Source organism: Phoxinus phoxinus, assembly GCF_949152265.1.
Source record: "Phoxinus phoxinus genome assembly, chromosome: 12".
NCBI classification, from domain to species: domain Eukaryota; kingdom Metazoa; phylum Chordata; class Actinopteri; order Cypriniformes; family Leuciscidae; genus Phoxinus; species Phoxinus phoxinus.
Window position 1 is genome coordinate 5,925,664 of NC_136887.1, and position 22,949 is coordinate 5,948,612.

The 22,949-nt window shown below is 37.8% G+C and overlaps 1 protein-coding gene across 2 annotated transcripts in view; it reads right to left on the reverse strand.

The window, feature by feature from the left end:
* Positions 1–22,710, reverse strand: part of thoc2 (THO complex 2) — a 119,606-nt gene extending 96,896 nt beyond the window's left edge. For both annotated transcript variants that reach the window (XM_079630205.1, XM_079630204.1), the window contains exons 1-6: positions 22,560–22,710; positions 21,368–21,423; positions 7,375–7,466; positions 5,495–5,546; positions 3,731–3,801; positions 1,230–1,351 (exon numbers count right to left, since the gene is read on the reverse strand). In XM_079630205.1, the coding sequence (XP_079486331.1) occupies positions 1,230–1,351; positions 3,731–3,801; positions 5,495–5,546; positions 7,375–7,466; positions 21,368–21,423; positions 22,560–22,624 (458 nt within the window). In that variant the 5' untranslated portion in view covers positions 22,625–22,710. The remainder of the gene's footprint in view (positions 1–1,229; positions 1,352–3,730; positions 3,802–5,494; positions 5,547–7,374; positions 7,467–21,367; positions 21,424–22,559) is intronic.
* Positions 22,711–22,949: the final 239 nt, after the last annotated feature.

A 22,949-nucleotide genomic window follows, 5' to 3' on the forward strand; every position in this document is an offset into this window, starting at 1 on the left:
AATCAAAACCATCGATTACCAACTCTGTAACTCACAGTATGTCAGTCTTTAAATGTTTATGAGTTATTGTTCAAAATTCAAAATTCCCCTATGGAGAAAATGAATGGGGGTTTTACTTCTAGAGCCAGACTGGTGCACTCAATAGTAAGGCATATGTAGGACTACCTCAAATACAATTTTTTTATTTTTTTTTTCAAATGCCGTTTTATTTAATGCTTTTTTTTCTAAATCAGTTTTTTCCATTTAAATGTTCCTGGGGTTCTGGGCTTTTTTTTTTCTTTTTCTTTTTTTCTGGACTCTGATTTAATGGTTAAATTAAATGTTAGTATTAAAAAAATCACGTCTAAATAATTTAACAACAATTTATTAACAATTTATTAACAAAAAAAATGATCTGTCTAAAAATCCATTTGATGTTTCCCTGACTTCTAACACATTACTTTGAGAGGTACATTATACTGTACAATAGTAATACAGCATTGGCCAAATTTACTACTTCAACCTTTATTTAAATATTCTTAAAAATCTGTTAAAGAAAAAATTGTGCTGACAAATGAAAATGTGTGTGTGACGGGGGGGTTTAGTTACATTAAACTACTATATATAATGTTGAATATAATGTATAATAATGCATATTTGTGGGTCCTGATAATGGCAAATGTCTGATGTTACCAGTAAAAAGTTGTCTACATTATTTGAAATATATCTAGTCAGTGAAAGAGATCAAGCATATTCATCTAAAATAATTCAGTGTTTTCATCTTCAGAATCATGAATATTGTTATTCTGGTGTCTCTATTGTCCTGTGCTTTGGGTTTCCAACACCAAGTACAAGTCTAATCATTTACACACACAATACAAAACCAAATTTACCATTTTAACCTTTTACTATGTCTTGGAGTATCGCAATAATATCGTATCGTGAGTTCATTATCGTGATATGTATTGATTCGTGACATGAGGGTATCGCTACACCCCTACACACGTACAGTAGATGTCCTCTAAATGTGTTACTAGTGGCTTTTTTTAGGTTCCTGATCACCTGAGCAATTATTTGTTCCAAAACATGGTTTTGCTGTTCATATCTAGGAGTCGTGATCGCAAGGGAATAGGGCTGGGAAGAGATTCTTGATTACAAATACACCCCTAGTGTTTAGGTTTTACATTCACAGGGAAAGATGCAAATCAACGGCGTTCAACACGTTCAGAACAGCAGAAAATGAGACTTACAATAGTTTGGTCTTGATTTTGACAATCTTCTGGTTGAACTGTTGAGCCTGTTTGATCAGCCCCAGAGACTCCAGCGTTTCTGGATCCAATCTCTCCTTTAGCACACCATCGGGAACACACATCTGAAAAACAACAGACAGACAATGCCGTTAATTAGACACCCGTCACCAAACCAGCTGTGGAAGCGCTATCGTGAGGATAAGGCCAGAATTAAACTCATCAAAACACTAGAATAATATCCCGGCATCCATGAGTATAACACTGCCCACATGCAACCTCAGCGGCCTTCAGCTAGACTTACATAACACACTAATAACACTGCATAACAAACCTGTATTTGCATACTAATCAGGCGTACAGAAATGAAGACAGGAGAGCAGGTCTCGATGAGTCACCCGACTGCCATTATAAAGCCATCCCATCACAAACACATTGTGTTCAGCAGCAATAAACACGCTCAAAAACCCAGAGCCTCGTATAAATCCATCATGTGTTCACGGGAGGAGAGCGGCCCTGTGCGAGCACGGTTTAATGTTTCACTAGAGGATAGAATTTGGGCCACTCAATACTTTAATGCAGCTAATCGTCAGAGTCAGGGGATCGGACACACACTTGCGTATGCACAGAATAAAAATATTTAAAAAGCATATCCTCAACCGCAGTGTGAGAGAAGAGATGCGTCTCGAAGCGCGTTACTGCCACACTGTGGCCATGAAGACCATCACATGGTGTTATACTCACTAAACAGTGGAGTCATGTAGAAATACTAACATATGTGACCCTGGATCACAAAACCAGTCACATGACGCACGGGTATATCTGTGGCAATGGCCAACAATATGGGTCAAAATTATAGATTTTACTTTTATGCCAAAAATCATTAGGATATTAAGTAAAGATCATGTTCCATGAAGATATTTTATAAATCTCCTACTGTAAATATATAAAACATGTATGTTTGTGAGTGAATGCAGCACAATCGTGAACATAAATGCACAACTTTAAAGGAGATTTGTTCAATGTTTAGATTTTTTGCACCCTCAGATTTTCATATAGTTGTATCTCGACCACATATTGTCTTATCATAAACCATACATCAATGGAAAGCTTGTTTATTCAGCTTTCAGATTATATATAAATCTCAATTTTAAAAAAAAATTGACCCATGTGACTGGTTTTGTGGTTCAGAGTCACATATTAATAATAATACAAAATATATTTTTTAAAGGGCACCTATTATGGAATTTTGAAATTTACCTTTCATGTAGTGTGTAACATAGATCTAAGTGAACAAAAACATCCTGCAAAGTTTGAAATATGAAAGTGCACAGTATATAAAGTTATTGTCTTTCAAAAGTAAGAGTCGACTCTGAGTCATTTTTATGAATCGTTAGAAGACCGAAGCTTTTTCTCTGACTAGATGACGTCAACTTGTCAAGTTATTTGAATACGATACGTATTGTTTTCGGAGTTGTCTAAAGAATAGAGTAATACCTCGTAGTAACGTAACTGTATTTTTTTTTTTTTTTGTAAAAACGTTATGTTTATGCATCGGGCTAATGCAAACAAAGACTGATTGTGCTTTTACAATATGAACTCTGGGCTATGCTCGCTAACATAACATTAAATTATTTATCTTATTTTTCGTTTTTTACTACAAACTATAAAACAGTGGACTATAATCATTATTATAACACAATTTAATTGATAAAAGCATCATTGTACTCCGTGTTAAAAATAAGTATTATCTCTGTAAACACTGCTGGGTCATCTGACCAATCACAGATTAGCGTCGCGCAAAGGAGGGGTTTGAAAAACGAGTCGTTGAACGAATCATTTGGGAGTCGGTGAGCAAATCAGGTAAAAATAAATGCATATTATACGAAAACAAAAGTGTTTTTTGTCATTGCATGCATGTAAAACTGTTGTTGGGGACTCCCTAAACAACATTAGGAACATTTTAAATGTCATAATAGGTGCCCTTTAAAGGAATAATAACTTTTTTCTTCCACAATTTAACTGTGACAGTAAAGCTCTGTTGTGAAGCACTTTGTTTGACAAAAAAGTTTGTTTAATTCCATATGATTATAAGATAATAATGTTTATGTTATGTTAATGTTTTATGTCTTCAGTTGATTGCCAGAAAAATTTAAAATGGCCTTTTTTATATTAATTTATTTTACGAATTCAATTAATCAGAAATCCTTTTTGATTATAATTTTTTTTTATTAAACCATTAAAATGGAATATAGATCACTTAAAACAGAAAACTTAAGATTTGGTAAAACAAAGAAAATAAAGAGAAAATAAAAAAAGGAAACCTATTTCATAGGGCCATTAATATGTAATTTATTTTAACCTTTTAATAAATTGTTAAAAAGTGTAAACTTCATGATTTCAATTAATTAGACATGCATTTTGATTACTACAATTTAACTTTAAAAGGGTCAAAAAATTAAACGGATTCACAGGCCCCTATAAAGCGATCTCACACAACTCACCAAACAGGCTCCAACCAACTGGGTAAAATGATCTCGCTTGTGTTTCTCCTCCAAACAGCCGGTCTCAATATCTGCAAAATCAACAGTTACACACACAGCTCAAGTGAATTTATATGCAGTCAGGCAAAGATGGCATGGAGAAATCAATTCTTGAAGTGTTTTGTACATCTGCTGCCATTTTAATTGATGGTTACAACAAGTATGTGAGAAACACACTGTTCTTTTAGACAGCACATTACATAAGCTTCGCAACAAGAGATGAATCCGACAGATCTTCGTCAGGCGAGACCGGAATAGACTTAATAGACTATAGTCTTTACAATAAACAATCTAGATCACGTGTCATTTCCAAAACTCACAAACGGTGTTTGAGTTTTTTAAAGATGTTTCATCAGCTGAAAAACTTCAATACAATATCTCGATATTCAATCCCATTTTTGATACGCAGGGTAAAATTGATGTGTGGTTTGTAATGATAGGACAATATTTGGTCGAGATATCTGGAATCTGAGGGTGCAAAAAAATCGAAACCGAGAAAATCTCCTTTAAAGTTGTTCATGTTTCATATTTACGGTAGGAATTTTTTTTAATATCTTCATGGAACATGATCTTTACTTAATATCCTTATGATTTTTGGCATTAAAGAAAAATCTATAATTTTGGTAATGCCAATAATTATCTCTTCATAATAAAATAAAAATAATTAGACAGAAACATATTACTATTGCAATACAACTACGCATGTACAGAAGAGAGCAAGAAAGCGCCGCGGAGTATAAATCCAGATAACGGGTACTAATAACCAGAATCAAAATGCATTGAAAAACTATATTTGTGACCCTGGATCACACAATCAGTCTGGAGTCGCACGGGTATATCTGTGGCAATAGCCAACTATACATTGTATGGGTCAAAATTTATTTTATGCCAAAAATCATTAGGATATTAAGTAAAGATCATGTTCCATGAAGATATTTAGTAAATTTCCTACCGTAAATATATAAAACATGTATTTTTGTGAGTGAATGCAGCACAATCGTGAACATAAATGCACAACTTTAAAGGAGATTTTCTTAATGTTTCCATTTTATTGCACCCTCAGATTCCAGATTTACAATAATCTCGACCACATATTGTCATATCATAACAAACCATACATCAATGGAAAGCTTATTTACTCAGCATTAATGTATACATCTCCATTTAATTTATTTCTTCTTATCCTCACTAAAACGATGATCTCTTTTCTTTCACAGGCCAGTGAAATCATCAATCTATGGTTAGAGCGACTTTATTCTAAAGGTCATTCTTAACAGGTAAAATCGTGTTTATGAATATAAATACGTCCGCCGACTAGCATTCAAAGCTAGACTTAGAACTGCATTTTGATTTACAACATGTTGGAACAAAGCATTTACCGATAATGAGCTTGCAGGGATTCTGTGGAGGTTTCAAGAACTGTTGCATCTCCATATAACATTAAATTAACATTTAAATCAATCACCGCGCGCCTGACAAACGAACAGCAGGGAATCTGAGAGCTTCATTAGAATAAGTTCAGTAAGACTCTTCAGCCGCTGATTTATGCAAACATCTGTCAGAACAGCGATCGGTGTGAACACACCACTGCAGTTTAATAAGCATGTTCACTCGTGCGAGTAACCCACGCGGCGCTCAATGCAAACACATCCTGGCTCTACTTCACCAGGACCAATGAGGTGACGCTTAAACTAGATTAATCAGCATTAGCAGGAACACACTTACCTAATATACAGAAAACATCAGCTAAAATAGAAGCCATATCGTCCCGCAGCTCCTGAAACACACACATGATAAATATTATGAGCATTTCAATTTCACTGGACAACACACTCGACGCAACAGAAGTCGAGATGTGAAGTGTGTGATCGATCACTGGCACACGTCAGCTGTGTTTAGGAGGAGAGCCAATATATGTCCACATACATCAAACGCCACTACTGATGAGAAACCACACACACGTAACCTCAGAAAGCGGAGTGAAAGTGAGACGCAAACTTCACATCTCAGAGTTTCTTCTTGTGCTTGTGATCAGTAAAAACTCGACTACTCTTTTGTGTCCGGCCGTAAAGATATTAAAAATGAAACATTTGTCATTTATTTCACCCAGATGTTGTTCCAAACCCTTTATGATCTTACATTAAACAAAGTAATATTGTTTTAAGGTAGCTTTTTTTAAACCAATTATAATAAATGTGGGATGAGGCACTCAAGCTTGAAAAGGACACAAGAGCCCAGTTCATGTAACTAGGGCCCTATTATTTCTGAAATGAAGAAAATGATCAAAGTTTTGATGAATAAGTAAAAAGTAGGTCAGTACACTTAAATCATATCGAAATGTAGACTAGTGTGTGTGAACATTAAACCACAAAAGACTATTTAAATATGAATCCTACATGTTCTGTGTGTCTGTGTGAATGAATGTTTTCATTAATCACACACACACACACTGAAGCACGCGTCGCGCCTGCAGTGTTTTCAGCCTCTGCCGTCTCACTATATGAAGACATGAATGCATGAACTTCAGTATCGTCATATAAACGCACAGAAACTCAAAAGGTCTTTGCGGCAAGCCGTCAAAATAAAACTGTTTAACTTGAAGAAATTGTGACAGAAATATAATGAACAGCAGAATGTTGCTAATGAAACACAATATCAATGAATTATTAATAATAATTATTATAAAAACTATATTTTTTAAGGAATAATCACCTTTTGTCTTCCATGTTTTAATTTTAACAGTAAGCCTTGAAGGCAGCACTTTGTTTGACAACAATGTTTGTTTAATTTAAAATGATTAAAAGTAAAATTAATGTTTTATGCCTTTATTTGATTGCCAGAAAAATGCAAAAAGCACAACAGAATTAAAAAAAAAAAATTACTAAAATAAATAAAAACATTTCATAGGGCCTTATTATTGTGGGGCACTAGTTGTTTTTTGTTTTTTAAATCGTTCCAAATCGTTGTAATCCTGAACAATTAAAACAGAAAACACAGAATTTGAGAAAAAAATTGAATGCATTTCATAGGGCCCTAAATATGTATTTTTTTTTTCATTTTAATTAATTGTTGCTAAAATGTATAAGATTCATGATTTCGATTGATTAATTTTTGATTATTCACATTTAATGGGGAAAAAAAAAGTCAAAAAAAGTAACGAACATTTTCAAAAACGGAAACCAGAAAAATGTAAAAGGAAAAAATGGAAATGGGGGGGGGGGGGGGGGGGGGATTTCATAAAGCCCTATGTAACATCAAAGCAACCCAAACATCTCATGAGCTACAATGTTTTCTTTTTTTATGTTTCCATCTTCACATGGAACTGACTGAGATTCAGTCTTTATTCATTGGCATTCTTCTTCTCAAACTCCCCATTGGGAAACCCTGGACTATATTAATATACATTTGTCATTTTGTAACTTTGGAGTGTGTTTTACTTAAGTCAAGACAGATACTCTAAACACACTTAGTTTTGGCCTGATTTTGTTCAAAATGACTTCATATACACCGAAGAACAAACTCGTGTGGATGTATGTGCAGGTGAACAGGTGAACAGGTGAACAGGTGAACAGGAGGCTGAACGTTGAGCCGGGATCAGCACTCACCATAACATCAGCCAGGAGACCGGCGGCCACATCCACCTTCAGATTGCCCTGGATAACATGCCAGCAGAGCTCATACAGGCCGGACTGCAGATCTACAAGACAAAACACACACACACACTCAATAACAGCGTTCAGTTCCTACAGGCATACTGAGAACACCTGCACAACATTAAAGAGTTTCTCACCACTGTCCGGTCATGTTAATGTGTCTTATTACATTTGTCTTCTATTATGCATTGCTGTTCAGTTGATAAAAATGTTATCAAGGTATGTTAAGACATTTGGTTGCAATTTTTTTTTTTTTAAATGCAAGAGTGACTTGTAATTTAATTCAAATAGATAATAAATTAGGGCTGTAACAAACAAATCGAAAATGAAAATCATCGACAACACGCCGTGCGCGGAAAACCTTTCGCCAGTCGCGTCAAATGACAGCACTGAATAACGCATTTCTATGGACAAAATGCATCTAAAAATAGTGTTGGAAACAGAGCGAGGTGAAGCGGGACAGGTGCGGGATCAAGGCTGCCCACAAGAGCGCTTTACTTTACGCTGCTATGTTTAACATGACTCGCCTGTCAGGCGCTTTGACAGAGGCGTGTGTTTAAAGGGATACCTCACCTCTGGAAAGATGAATGTGTGTTTAAAAATGGATCATTTATGTAGTAGAAATGTAAAATTATTTGGAGCCTTTTAATCTAGACTGAGAAAAGCCAGAAAATGCATTTGTGGCTCATGTGGATGAAAGACAACAAATCCCAAAATGCACTTGCTTCGCTGCCATACGAGGAAACTCCCAAGCCACGCCTACCGGTAAGAGATCGCAGTTAAAGAACAAGGCTAGGCTACTAGTGAGTCAAAGTCTGCCCAGGATTTCGAGATCGACAAAAATGTCCGGGATTCGGCTTTTGCGTTCTACAGTCGCCATTCCTCATGTTTACTGCAGCGAGCGGGACGAGACTGACGGCCGCGGGAGAACGACGCGAGGCCAGTGGTGTGATTACTGATGAGCGGCACCTGTGAGACGCACCGGTCTCGTCTCGTATCTCTCACGGAGGAGCGGGAATTTTCTTAGCAATGTTAAAATGCACATCAACCGATCACTTGTTTAGCGTTCATGTAAACACTACATTCAGATTCACCAATCGGGATGAGTTCAAATAGATTGAAACAAAAGGTGAGCATGTAAACAATGAATAGCGACTGCAGAAAGCAAAAGCCGAATCCCAGACATTTTGGACGATCTCGACGGCCGGACATGTCCGGGAAAAAGAGGATGGTAACCGCTACTACTCAGCTTTCTCCACAGAACAAGAGCCTGTTAGCTTAGCTTCCAAATAAAAGATGGTTGACACTATATGTACATTCTGTGAGTGAGATCCAATCCTCTATGGGCGGGCTGAGAACATGCGGCACTAGCGCCTCCTACTGGCTGTAGTTTTTAGCCTCTGGCCAAAAAAGCCTCAGATGACACAAAATAACGATTTTTGCATCATCTGAGGATTTATTACTGACTAAAAATAAATAAATCTCTCGTCTCAAGGGGGACATGAGAGAGGGAAGCACGGTAATTCGAAAATACTACAGGTTTTCTACTGATACAAAGCTTAATGCTAAATCCTGAAGTATCCTTTTAATATTTTTATTAGTGTGATATGTTCCCCGGCGCAAAACTTAAATTTTTCGGTTATATCCCTTATCTGTGTAACGCGAGTATTTCCATTTTGCATGAATGCTCATCCTGACAGTATTTGTAGTTCAAGTATTTTATGAGAGTGGTAACTGTAAAGGGATAACTGTGTAATTAAATATAAATGTAAGATGTTTCTAACTTGTAGGCTACAGGATAACAAAACGACAGTAAAGCCCCTTTCACACAGAGATTCCAGAAAACACACGGATAATGTGTCCTGGGATCGTTTGATTTTGGTTCCTTCACACTGCCAGTGATTTTCCGGGATCTGTGAGTGCGTTCACACACATCCCGGTAAGATCACGTAAAGACACATGACGTCAGGATGAGACGTGTAACGTACGTGAAAACATGTAGGCTACACAAACGCATCGCGTACCGCTCCACAGCGCTGGCGAGCGCGCTCAGCTTCAGCGCGGATAGTGAGGAGCTCCTGGTCTCTGCTTCGCTCCAGTTTGCAGACATTTTTTCGTTCTTTCTTTGTTGATGCCGAACACAAACTTTCTTCTAAGAGCAACAGAGTCGCGCGATGGCACGTGCGTCATCACTACGACACACCCCTTAGGGCATTGATCCTGGCTTTTGTTCACACAGCGTGCGTTCCGGGAGGTTACTAGGTCCCCAACCTGGCATCAATCCCGGGATGTGTTTGCGTTCACACAGAAAGCACTCCGGCAATTTCGCGGCAATTTCCCAGGATCAACGCGCTGTGTGAAAGGGGCTTAACGGGGTTACTGTGTCCAGAGTAAATGTGTGTGTTCCTGCAACAAAATTCCTCTTATCTATTAACACAGAGTTTGTGTTTTTATTTATATTTATTATCTTCATTTTTTAATGTAGGAATAATGAATTTAAACCGTCCTTTTGCTTCATAGCTCTTTTGTGCATAGCATGGATAGAGATATATTCACTGTTTTCATAGCATTCAGCTCCAGTGTTTTTGAAGGACAGCTTTGGCCAGGACAAATAGTGTGTCGAATAGTGTGTTTTGTCAATAAAAAAAAGAAAATTGGGCCTTTTAATCAGATTAATCAAAGAAATAATCGGCCAACTAATCAATTATCAAAATAATCGTTAGTTGCGGCTCTACAATAAATCAGTACGTTTTGCCCCATATAACATTTCCCAGAGAGACGTGACAGTTATAGGTTCTCATGGAGTTACATTACCAGTTGGAAATGTTAGAGCTGTACCGTACATTATTAACAAAAAAAAGACATCTTGTCATTACACCTCTTCACACTCGCTGCCACTGTGGGAACTGGGATGGGATGAAAGTGTCAGGGTGAAGACGTTAAACGGTTGTTACGAGTAGCTGTCAAGCTAAGCCGTGTCTGTCACAGTGAACTGCAGCCTCTCTAGCACACGTCAGGTACCAGGAAAACATTCATAGCTGCAATATTAAAACCATCATCAGTGTTTCCTCTAGGATTTTTTCCAGCTGTGGTGGCAGGCCCATTTCCCCAGGGGGAGGGGGCGTCGCCCATGAGTGATATTCCCATGGGCCACGCCCCCTTGCCCCAGGTGTTTAAACCTCCCCTAAGTATTATAATTAGGGATGGGTATCGATTCAGATGTTCCGATTCGATTTCAATTCGCAAGCCCTCAATTCGATTCAATTTCGATTCTCGATTCGGCTCAATGAATATAGATTTAACACAAAACCTATATTTATAAAAAAGAACAGTGAACATAAGTTTACGAGTGGTTAATTAATAAAAAGAAATGAAGAGCCAGTATATTAAACTCTTATTATTTTAGGTACACTTGGGTACATTAAAACAGAACCCAACCATATATATCAAATGCATACAATGAATAGACAGGATTTTGATGCAAGATGAAAAATCGATTATTGAAAAAGTCAGAAGTGTCTCATGCCTTGATCAAACAGGATCAGGTTATTTTATGATTAAGATAAAACAAACATAAAATCTCACTGCATTAGATTAACATGGAGGCTGCAAGCCTATGAAGTGTAGGAAAACTAATAATGGCTTTTGGGTGATATAAATAAATATGGCAAAAAAAAAATCGATTCATAGCCTTTGATAATCAATATTGAGTTGACCATATTTTAAAAAACGATTAATCGAAAAATAGTTTTTCTAGTTATAATATGAAAGGTTCCAATTTACAGCGGCAAAGCGATTATGCGCATCCCGTGCGCCGAATGATGCACTTGAAGCAACTCGAAGTCACAGCGTGCAGCGCTTCGCATTGAAAAGTTAAAAGCACAAAGCGAAAAGAGAGATTTGATGCTTACTGTATTATATCTATGCAACAGTTTATTGAGCCTTTTCTGTTAACAGTTTTAAATTTCAGTTACAGTGCGCATGAAGAACAATTCATAGTGCTCTCTACTCCAGTGCTGTAATCTAACAGAACTAACGCAATAAACTCCAGTAAGATAAAGTAATTTTATGCAAACCATAGACCTTTATCTACAAATAAAGTATAATAATGTGAACATTGATCTTGGAGAGTGTCATCGTGGTGTTACTCGTAACCGAACGCGACGCGCTGTTTGAATGCTGAATGGAGAATGACTGAGGAGAGATGAGTTTTCATTAACTTTAACTTAACGACTTAAATATTATTTTTTACCTCACATTATGCTATCGAATGACTTTAGAAGTCTTGGAATATAGTGCACGAAAACTTTATGGAGCTTTACAATGTTTTTATGCCTTTAGTGGGGCTTAACAATAACACAATAGTATGCACAATTATCGGACCTCACAGAGAAGCTGCAGCCGTGGCGGGAGGATTTTTGGTGTGGCGGCCCACCACGGCAGAATGAATGTAGCGGAAACACTGCATCATACAGAATACAAACTATGATATTTATGCATGTAGTATGTTAGTACGTGTGGGAACTCAGAGGATATCACAGCACTACATCCCAAAATGATATTGCAATTTTATAATAAACATTAAAGGGACACTGTGTAGGAATTTCTCCCATCTAGCGGTGAAATTGAATTTTGCATTCAGACGTATAGTGCGCTCGAGCGCCTCGCTTTTTCAAATGTGTGTTGCAACTACGGTAGCCGTTATGTACCAAGATCCAAGAAGCTCTGACAACATGTCTTCCAATTACACTTCATCGAGTTTTCTTTCAGGTTTGTTATTTCAAACAAACTGCAACTTGACACACAACGAACAAACAAATGTTACGGTCTCAATCACAGACTATGAAAAGCATCTCCTGTGGCTCGGCGTAAGTATGATCCTGCATTATGCAGTACGTGCAGTGCAGACTTTCACATGTACCGGGACAGCACAAGCGCCTCTCACTGGTCTCCTGGTCCGTCTCAGCCGGTTTGGTTTCAGTCACGTGATGCTGGCTCTGAACGAAAACGTGTTGTGGAAACGCGCTGAGGTAGGCTAGTGCTTTTTGTCCCTCTCTGCTATTATAGTTTTTCAAGATGGCGGAACGACATGGAAGCCTTCATGGTCTTACCCATCCCATGTAAATAAAGATAAGAAATTATTTGCTTACGAGTAGGGATGTCACGGTACCAAAATTACAGTAGTCGGTACCGATACCATTAAAATGTTACGGTTCTAGGTACTAATTTCGGTACCACAGCAGAATCTGTTGGAACAATTACTATTTTATTTAACCATTTATATAAGAAAATATATTAAATTCAATTAAATGACTTATTTAAAGCTGCAGTCCGTCGTTTTTCCTCTGTCGCCATCTCTGTTAGAAATCTGCAATTGCAGTTATTCGCGGAATTATTAACTGTGCGTGGGTAGTAAATCGGCATGAAACAGCGCGGATGAACACAATGTATTGAGGCTGCCGCGTCGCTGTGGATACTGTAACGTTACTGTCATCAGCAATCTCAGAGTATACTTTTTGAAAGTGTCAACATTAGAATTTTCATCGGAAAATGTCATCTGAACAAGTAAGTAACATTCACGTTTGTTCTGACCAAATTCGGGGGGTGGGGGTAAGCATTGCAGTAGGCTATATCATGCTGATTAAATCTAACGATGGCTTATATCACGTCAAAACGTGAAAAATATATTTTTTTCTGTAGCCACTCTGAAGTCCGAAGTCTTTGGGTTTTACAACTGGTGAATCTCCAGTTGTCACTGGTGATTGTCGCTTTAAACTTTCGGGATCCGCCATACCAAGTGCTAAGCTAAACCTCCTCCATCATCCACACACGCTAGCCGGGGACTCCTTCTCTATGTGTACAGAAGTGACGTAATGACGCAAAGACATGCTCGAAATTCCCGCGGAAATCCACCAGTACCACTGGAATTAAAATCATTATTACAAGCTTACCGTTTTGAATCGAGGTAAGGCAAGCAGATCGTTTTGAACACTGGCTGGTTACGTTTTTTTTTCCAAAATGTATTTTTTGATATTTTTAAACCCAAAAAAGTGCCGGACTGCAGCTTTAAGACGGTAATCATAATTAAATAATACATATAAGCATTGAAGGCTACATGCTGTTTAAACATATTGCTTATAAAAAAAATCAAGTGAAAAATAAGCAACCTTCTATACACATTATTATTAGTAGTAGTATTTTTAATACATGGAGACATGGCTAAATCTACCGTACAGTAGCCTAATATAATTATTTCTGCCAATTTCTTCAAGTTAAACCGAACTTTTATTTTGACGGGTTGCCATGAAGACCTTTGAGTTTCTGTGTGTTTGTATGATGATATGACGATAGTTTTTCTCAAATGAAACGGTAAAATGCTCATGAAGTTCAAGATGAATTTCATCATGTCATCATATCGTGAGACAGCAGAGACTGAACACAGCGCGAGTGTCACTTGTACTTCAGTGCGTGTGTGTGTGTGTGTCATTCATCCACACAGAGACAAGCAGAACATGCAGGGTTAATATTTAAATAGTCTTTTTGCAGTTCATACACAGACACTATATTGTGGCATATATCGGCTACAGTGCTCCTAGTAAAAAAGTTATTCTGGAGCCTAGATAAACACGGGAGTGACTGAAAGCAGCGGAGCCTATTAGTGGGTACCGCATATACCCGGTACTACAGAAATGCTGGTATCGTCACATTTTCAGTACCGACTTGGTACCGAAGTACCAGTACTTTGACAACACTACCTACGAGGATAAAGTCAGATCATTGGCAGAGGTAAATTTACACCAATGAGGACATATTTATGAATAAAGACATTGATTTTAGCTAATACAATACTTAAACTACACAGAGTACCTTTAAACAATCAGGATCCACAATCTGAATTGCAATCTTCTAAATTTTCTAGATATATGATCGAAAATAGTCATCAACATCTGCAAATGCAATATTTACTCTGAAGAAAGACCACAACAAAACTCCCAAGAGCAAATAAAAGGGGAGGTGTCTGTAAAGCTTGACAGAAGTGAAGTACACGTCAAAAAGACAAAGTAGTGCCGGTCAGCGTGACGACAGCAAAACCGTGGTGGTAAAATATTAAAAATAAATGTTTTGCAAGAACTAATTCATACAAACATAATGTGAAAATGTACAATTTCTAAACAGTGTCCAATCAGAACGCGACACGCCTAAATCTAGTGTGTGTGAACAGAATTACCGTTACGGTAAACAACAGGAACAGGTGACAAGTGAATTTAGGGCGGTATAAAGACTTAAATAAATAAAAATCCATGGTGTGAGAATATTTTGGATACAGGAGAGATGCTGCATCACAGAGCCGGGTAATTTGCAAGACCTGTCAAATTATGGTTGCAGCAAAACACAGTAACACATCAAATCTGCTCCAACACCTGAGGCATCCAGAGCTCAAGCAATGCTGGGATGCGATCTCGTGAAACGTGCGCTCAGTTTCGCAGCTCCATAAACACGGTACGTGAACGGGAGTTGAAAGAGAGAGTATGGTACGGTACATTTACCGGTGTGGATATTTCCTCACCACACTTCATTAATGAAGATCCTGAAATCAGATAATGGATCAAACACCGTCTCAGGGTTTGAGAGATGCTTTAGCTTACTATGATTTGGTGAGGAGGAGCAAGTGTCAATCACCTCAGATAATGGATCAAACACTGTGAAGGCTGTCGCTTTAAACGAATAAAGCAATGCTCTCTGTTCTATAGACAAAATTGTGGTGTGTTTTAGCTTACCCAAGGGCATCCAAGATGTAGGAGTCTGTTTCCGCAGTAGTTTCAATTTTGATATTTTTAGGTCAAACCGTTCTTGTCTGTCAGTCATATAACGCTTATGGTCACCACCTCACAGAGCACGCACAGAGAAGTCCAAATTACACACTTCCCCATCGTAAGTACACATTGAGTACTTACTAGTACTCAAGTACACACTAAGACACGAAACGAGCGGTTTGTGTAAGAAAATGAACAGTATTTATATAGTTTTTACCTCTTGCACACAACCACGTCCAAGTGATCTGAGGCTTCCAGTCCAGTAGGTGGCGGTAATGCACCTTTGAGATGAGTTGCCAACCGCCATTAAAACCTGAAAGAAGAAGTGATCTGAGGCCGCGCGCGCTTCCTGGTGTGTGACGTGTGCGCCGAAAAAAAGCGCCGGAAGTGATCTCTCGTGTGTGTCCGTCACTCATTGTTTACACAGAACAGAGATTGTTGTAATAGAATGGTACTAATTTGCGCTTATCCGGGATGTTTAATCCGACGTAAAAGAAAACAATTACGTATGTTTTCTTTCCGGTGCTTGCACAGACTAAGCCAGAACGCGCGCACACGTCACACACCAGGAAGTGCGCACGCCCTCAGATCACTTGGACGTGGTTTTGTGTACAAGAGGTAAAAACAAAATACTGTTCGTTTTCTCACACAAACCGCTCGTTTCATGTCTTAGTGTGTACTTGAGTACTAGTAAGTACTCAATGTGTACTTACGGTGGGGAATTGTTTAATTTGGACTTCTCTGTGACTGACAGACAAGAACGGTTTGACCTAAAAATATCAAAATTGAAACTACTGCGGAAACAAAGGCTCCTACATCTTGGATGCACTTCAGGTAAGCGAAAACACACCAACATTTTATTTCAAAGTGAACTATCCCTTTAAACCAATATTTCGGCTTTATTATCGTATAGCATATCAAATATTGCATTATTTAATGAGTTATCGCATTTTTCTTCAATATCGTTCAGCCCTAATATACAGTCCCCTCCAAAAGTATTGGAACAGTGAGGCCAATTCATTTATTTGTTTTGTAGACTGAAACCATTTGGGTTAGGCATCAAAAAATTAATATGAGACAAGAGAACAACATTTCAGCTTGTATTTCCAGGTATTTACATCTGGATCTGATACACAACTTAGAAGATATAACCTTTTGTTTAAACCCACCCATTGCTCATGCGACCAAAAGTATTGGAACAGATTAACTTAAAATAGATTAAAGTGAATAAGACTTAATATTTAGTTGCAAATCTTTTGCTTGCAATAACTGCATAAAGCCTGTGACCCATTGACATCACCAAACTTTTGCAATCTTCTTTTGTAATGCTTTTCCAAGCTTCTTTCAGTTGTTGTTTGTTTTGGGGGGTTACTACCTTTAGTCTCTTTTTTTAGCTGGTAAAATGCATGCTCTATAGGGTTTAAGTCTGAAGATTGACTGGGCCAGTCTAAAACCTTCCACTTCTTGCCCTTGATGAACTCCTTTGTTGTTTTGGCACTGTGTCTTGGGTCATTATCTTGTTGCATGATGAAGGATCTCCCAATCAGTTTGGTTGAATCTTTCTGTAAATTGGCAGACAAAATGTTTCTGTACACTTCTGATATCATTTTGCTGCTGCCATCATGTGTTCCATCATCAATAAAGATTAATGAGCCCGTCCCAGAAGAAGCCATGCAAGCCCAAGCCATGACAATACCTCCACCGTGTTTCACAGTTGAGCTCGAAGCTTCTGTACTTTTGTTCATGAAGTCTTCTGTGAACAGTAGATTGAGATACCTTCACTCCTGCCCTCTGGAGGTTGTTGCTGATGTCACTAACAGTTGTTTTAGGGTCTTTCTTTACAGCTCTCACAATCATTCTGTCATCAACTGCTGATGTTTTCCTTGGTCTACCCATTCGAGTTCTGGTACTTAGTACACCAGTGGTTTCTTTCTTCTTCAGGACATTCCAAATGGTTGTACTGGCTATGGCCAATGTTTGTGCAATCGCTCTGATTGATTTTCCATTTTCTCTCAGCTTCACAATTGCTTGTTTTTCGCCCATAGACAGCTCTCTGGTTTTCATGTTGGTTACACGTCTAATTATAAATGTAGTCTTTACAGGCAAAACCCAAATCTGAAACTGAGCGCAGACATTCAGTGCTATTTATTGTTTGAATAATCAATGTAACAGGACACACCAGGGCAACAAAACACACCTGTCAGTCATATGTTCCAATACTTTTGGTCGCATGAGCAATGGGTGGGTTTAAACAAAAGGTTATATCTTCTAAGTTGTGTATCATATCTAAATGTAAATACCTGGAAATAAAAGCTGAAATGTTGTTCTCTTGTCTCATATTCATTTTTTGATGTCTAACCCAAATGGTTTCAGTCTACAGAACAAATAAATGAATTGGCCTCACTGTTCCAATACTTTTGGAGGGGACTGTATATATCAGAATATCAGCTTTATATCGGCCATCCTGCTCTCTAAGATATCGGCAATCAAAAAAAAACAATATCGGTAGACCACTAATTGCGTAATGCATGTTGATGACGAATCTACCCCTGAATTTAGAGCCACGAGCTGCAACACATCCTCGTATTGTCATGTTGAGTAAACATGGCTGAAAGCAACACAGAGGAGCTGGTGAAGAAGGCCGGTGCAACATCCATTATTTGGACTTGGTTTGGTTTTAAGCAAACTGTACTCTGTGGAGTGTGTGTAGCTACGGATAAGAGACGACTAACCTGTTCTAGCACCTCAAAACTAAACATGCCACTGAACACCAGCATTATTGCCAGGCAATTTAATTAAAATAGCCATGCCTAATACTGGAGGCATTTCCCTAACTCACAGTATCTGTTCCTTTACTAACAAGACACCCGTTTTCATTTCATCAAGAGAACAAAATGTTTAAACCCAGATGCGTTACATTCGGCTGCAGGTGAGAAACTCTGTTTGAAATGTGTTTTGTGCATTACACAAAAGGAATGTTTTCAATACATGTCTGTTCCTTGACTAAAAAGACACCAGTTGTTCCTGTTCTCTGCATCTTGGGAGGCGTTTAAGAACCACAGACTTAAACTATATAGCCTAAGTGTAGTGCCTTTTAGAGTGGTTTGCACTAAAGGAAAGAAACCCAATACTTTAAAGGGTAACTCTCGCCAAAATTGAGCCTAGGCTATTTTTGTTAATCTACCCGAGTCAAACTTTCGTGTTAAAGCATTATTAGAATGGAAACGCCACTTTTAAGATTGACCGTATTTTCGTTTTCAGTCAAAATGCCTTTTGAATGGGAGTGCATGGGGCGCTACAATGATAGCATAAAAATCGCTACTTTTGAAACACTAATGCGGCTCGACACAACATGAAACTGTGCTGGAAGTGTCACCACAGAGTGTCACTCTACACATGAACTCCAGCATTGAGAACAGTGTTTGTGTACACAGAGTTTACTAAAAAGAAAGGTTTTGTGCGACTCACTTTATCAGTTAGTGTTTCCGGTGGCTGGAATTTTGTCAGTCAAAAGTAGCCGATCTCCGAATGCAACGTAACATGAGGAGAGTAAAGATGGAAAGCGCCTAAAGCTTGTTTCCATATAAATTGCCATGAGCCAAGTGTCTGAGTTATCATGCTTTTCATTGGAATTACAAGTTCATGACATTTCCTCATATGGAGTCAGTTCATTACGCTGCATTCGGAGATCGACTACTTTTGACTGACAAAATGCCGACGGACGGAAACACAGTGAGTTGTTCAAAACCTTTCTTTTTAGTAAACTCTGTGATCACAAACACTGTTCTCAATGCTGGAGTTCATGTGTAGCGCCGCTGGTGACACTTCCAGCACAGTTTCATGTTGTGTCGAGCCGCCATAGTGTTTTAAAAGTAGCGATTTTGATGCTAGCATTGTAGCGCCCCATGCACTACCATTCAAAATGCATTTTGACCGAAACCGAAAATTCGGTCAAACTGAAAATTGGCGTTTCCATTCTAATAATGCTTTTACACGAATGTTTGACTTGGGTAGATTAACAAAAATAGCCTAGGATCAATTTTGGCGACAGTTACCCTTTAAGCTTTACCGTTGTTCAAGTCTGTCCAGCTAGTGTACTTGAATTGTATTTATCTGTAACATTATGTTGTATAATTAGTTTTGCACAATAAATGTTCTCAAAACTACATAACTAGGGATGGGCATTTTTCAAAAATATTGCATTCAAATATTCAGGCTCATATATATCGAATATTCATTTATTTAAATGACCTTTAACGAAAAATACTTTATTTTTTAAGATTATTATTTTTTATTTTTTTGTCACCATTTTTTAACAAGCTTACGATTAGGCAATATACACAACAAGCTTACAATATATGTTAAAGTTTTATTTTAATTGAAAACATTAAACAGTTGGCCTATGTGTAAACAAAAAAAATATAAAGACTAAAGGATTTAAGCTCAAGGAGCGCGAACGGAGAAAAAAAACGCCTAATAAAGCAGAGTAGCAGACTGCGCCAGATATCGTACAGAACGAATTGTATTTTATTTTTCGAATAATAATTACAGATCGAATATTAGAATATTTGTGCACATCCCTACTACATACATGTCTTTCTTTAAAAAAAATACATGTAGCAGATTAGCTTTCTTAGGGTCTATGTAACCTGTTCTGAAATGGTTCTATTATAATTAGTATTTTGTGATATATATCATTATCGCAAGAGGCTGCGATGTATATCGCTATATGGATTTGAGGCCATATCGCCCATCCCTAATTTCCATTGCCCACATCTGTGTAGACGATACACTGATCACGACCTGGGGAGCGGATTGAGAGGCACACAAGTTGTCGTGATGTGCACGTCATCCCACCTGTGTACGTGTACATATCAAATTGAGTACTTTGAAAGGCTATGCGTACAACTATGTGTGTGCAGTACGCTAGTGTGTTAAAGAACTAGAACATTTTTGGAGCACCTGACGCACCTGCTTTTTTCTTTGTTTTTCTAGCCCGTTATAGCAGTCAGCATCAAGTGCCATATATCATTTTAAACAGGAGAACTCTAAGTTTCCATCTAGCTCATTTAAATTCCCATTTTTACATTAATTTTGTCTTGTAATGGATGAATTTACCAGATTTAAGAAAAACGGTAGCACATTTTTAGTGATCAACTTAACTCAACTCAAACAAATCCTCCTGAAGTTTGGATTTTTCCCTTTAGAAAGTTTTACTTGGATATTCTAGATATCCAGATTAAATTTTGACTACATGTAACAATCCCTAAGCAAGTTATAGCCATTTATTACAACATTATTATAGGCATTTTTCAGTGAAAAGCTGATGTGGGTTTTTGTTTTTAATTTACTGACAATGTAGATGTGTCCAAAAAAGTTCAGGAAGTAAAATAAATAGAAAACATTGTAATAGAACAGCACTGAAGCAAAAGTGACATGTATATAAACCAATCTGGGCATGAGGATGGGACTAAGCATCAAAAATCATTCCTGTGTGTCTCAGAGAAACAAACCGCATGGGTTTCTTTGACGAATCAATGCTGATCAAAACCTGATGACGCGATCACATTCACTACGGAGTCTCTGAACGTCCAAACGTGATTAACCTGATACCACATAAAAGCAGCGAATCTCCTCTTAACGGGACTTTTTAAAGTATACAGATTGGATTAGCGGTTCGAAAGTAATTAAACATTTAAGAACAATAGTTATTTTTAGCCGCCGGCGGCTGTATAGGTCTGCAAGGGTTAAAAACAAAATATACTTTGAATATACAAATGTAAATCTCTGGCTCAGGTGGAAGATTAAAATTCATTCTTCCAACCTTTTAGAGACCAGTGTGGATTGCTTTGAAATATCGGGAGAAGACATAAAAATATGAGACGAGAGATGTCTCCGTCCCATCATTTCCCATCAGGCCTTTCAAAGCCCGGAGCGGCTACATCTTTCTTTCTTAGTGGGCAAATACAAAGAAGTTAGTTGTATTGTTTACATTTTAATGAACTATTAAAGTTTGATTTACACTAAAGGCGTAATTTGCGGAATGTGAATTATTTGTGCCAATAATAATTATATAAAAAAACATTACACCAGTAACAACCCTAAGAATACGTCATTTAAATTAAACTTACCTTTAACAAACTCTTGACCACTGGGTTTTCCTGCAAGGTCCTGGAAAAACTGTAAACTAGAGACAGAAAAAAGCATGTAAGTGAATAGGAAGAGAATTTAAGTTATTAATGACCCCATTTACACCGGATTAAACTAAATTAAATCATAACAGATCAACATTACCTAGAGTTTACTATTGACCATCAAGCCTAACTATATGCTTTAAAGCTGGTTTGTCTCGCACAACTACAGTCTGTCATCCTGCACCCCAGTCATCTCTGTACGGTAAACATGACTATCATCTACAAGTTCTTAATCATCTGAATAACTGCAGACATGTGCCGTTAATCTATATCTGTCCTTCATCCACACCTGTGAAACTACCTGCAAAAGACACAGGTGTATCGTGTAAATATGAATCAGGCAGTGCTCAAATCCTGGTAAGCTCCCTAAAAAGACAGCATTGCACATGAAGCCTCGCCAGATTTGGACAATGCTGAATACAAAGGCATCTTACTGGGTTTGGGACCAGACACATGGATCCAGCATGATCAGAAATACTGTCTGCATAAGCACGGTCTTCTGGACACCATACAGCACTAGTGTGAAGACCACAATGCAGTATAAGTAGGTGTCAACATCTCAGTGTGTTTTGAGACTGTGCTGTTCATAAATGTAGGGCAGATCACTAGCTTTCGAGACAACCAATATCCACCAGGATTGAACTCTTTAGCACAGCTAACGTTACATCTAACCCTTTCATCAGGGTTACCCAACCTCATAACATCCCATAATGTTAACTTTAAGCTTGCTTCGGGTGTATAAGACACATGTCTGCCTGCATGAAACATGTAACACACGTTACATACTGTAACACACACTGATAAGAAGACACATGCTAATGCTAACCCAGCTAACTATTAGCTCACTGGCGTTACAGTCATGAAAATAACCAATAAAGTGTCTTACATATACATTTAAAGAAACCACATACTTTATATTCTATATTTGGTTAACAGTATATTAAGGTTTATAGGGCATTTTATTGAACTTTAAGTAATTAGTTTTTAACGCGCACTAGCAGTGGACATTGACAATGAACAGAATATGATTTATGCTTTCGACAATAACCCGCGGTAATAACGCCCAAAAAAAATTATATAACTTTATGCCCATACACACTTTCCACCCGATTACTAAACTCCTACTCACAACTCATTTTTGCCCGATTTGTCCCAGTTTTTTATCCAGTCAGACGGGAGGATAAGCGCCGCCATCTTCCTCCAAACACACTCACACACACACACTCACACAGCCGGATGTTTAGCACACACACACTCGCGCGCGCGCGTCAATGCATCTCGGGATGTCGGAGTGTTTATTTTCAATTTATTTTCATTTAATTTCCAAGTCATTTAATATCTACATTTTCATAGAAGCCAACAATAGCAATGTTAAGAATAAACATGTTGAGAAATGATGAGATAATAAATGTATTAGAGACATCCCTGATCATAGCTTCTTCTTTCTCCTGGACGGCTTTGTTGCTTTTTATAATTTTGTATTTTTATTGTACAGACAGTTGTATATGCAAGCTTTATT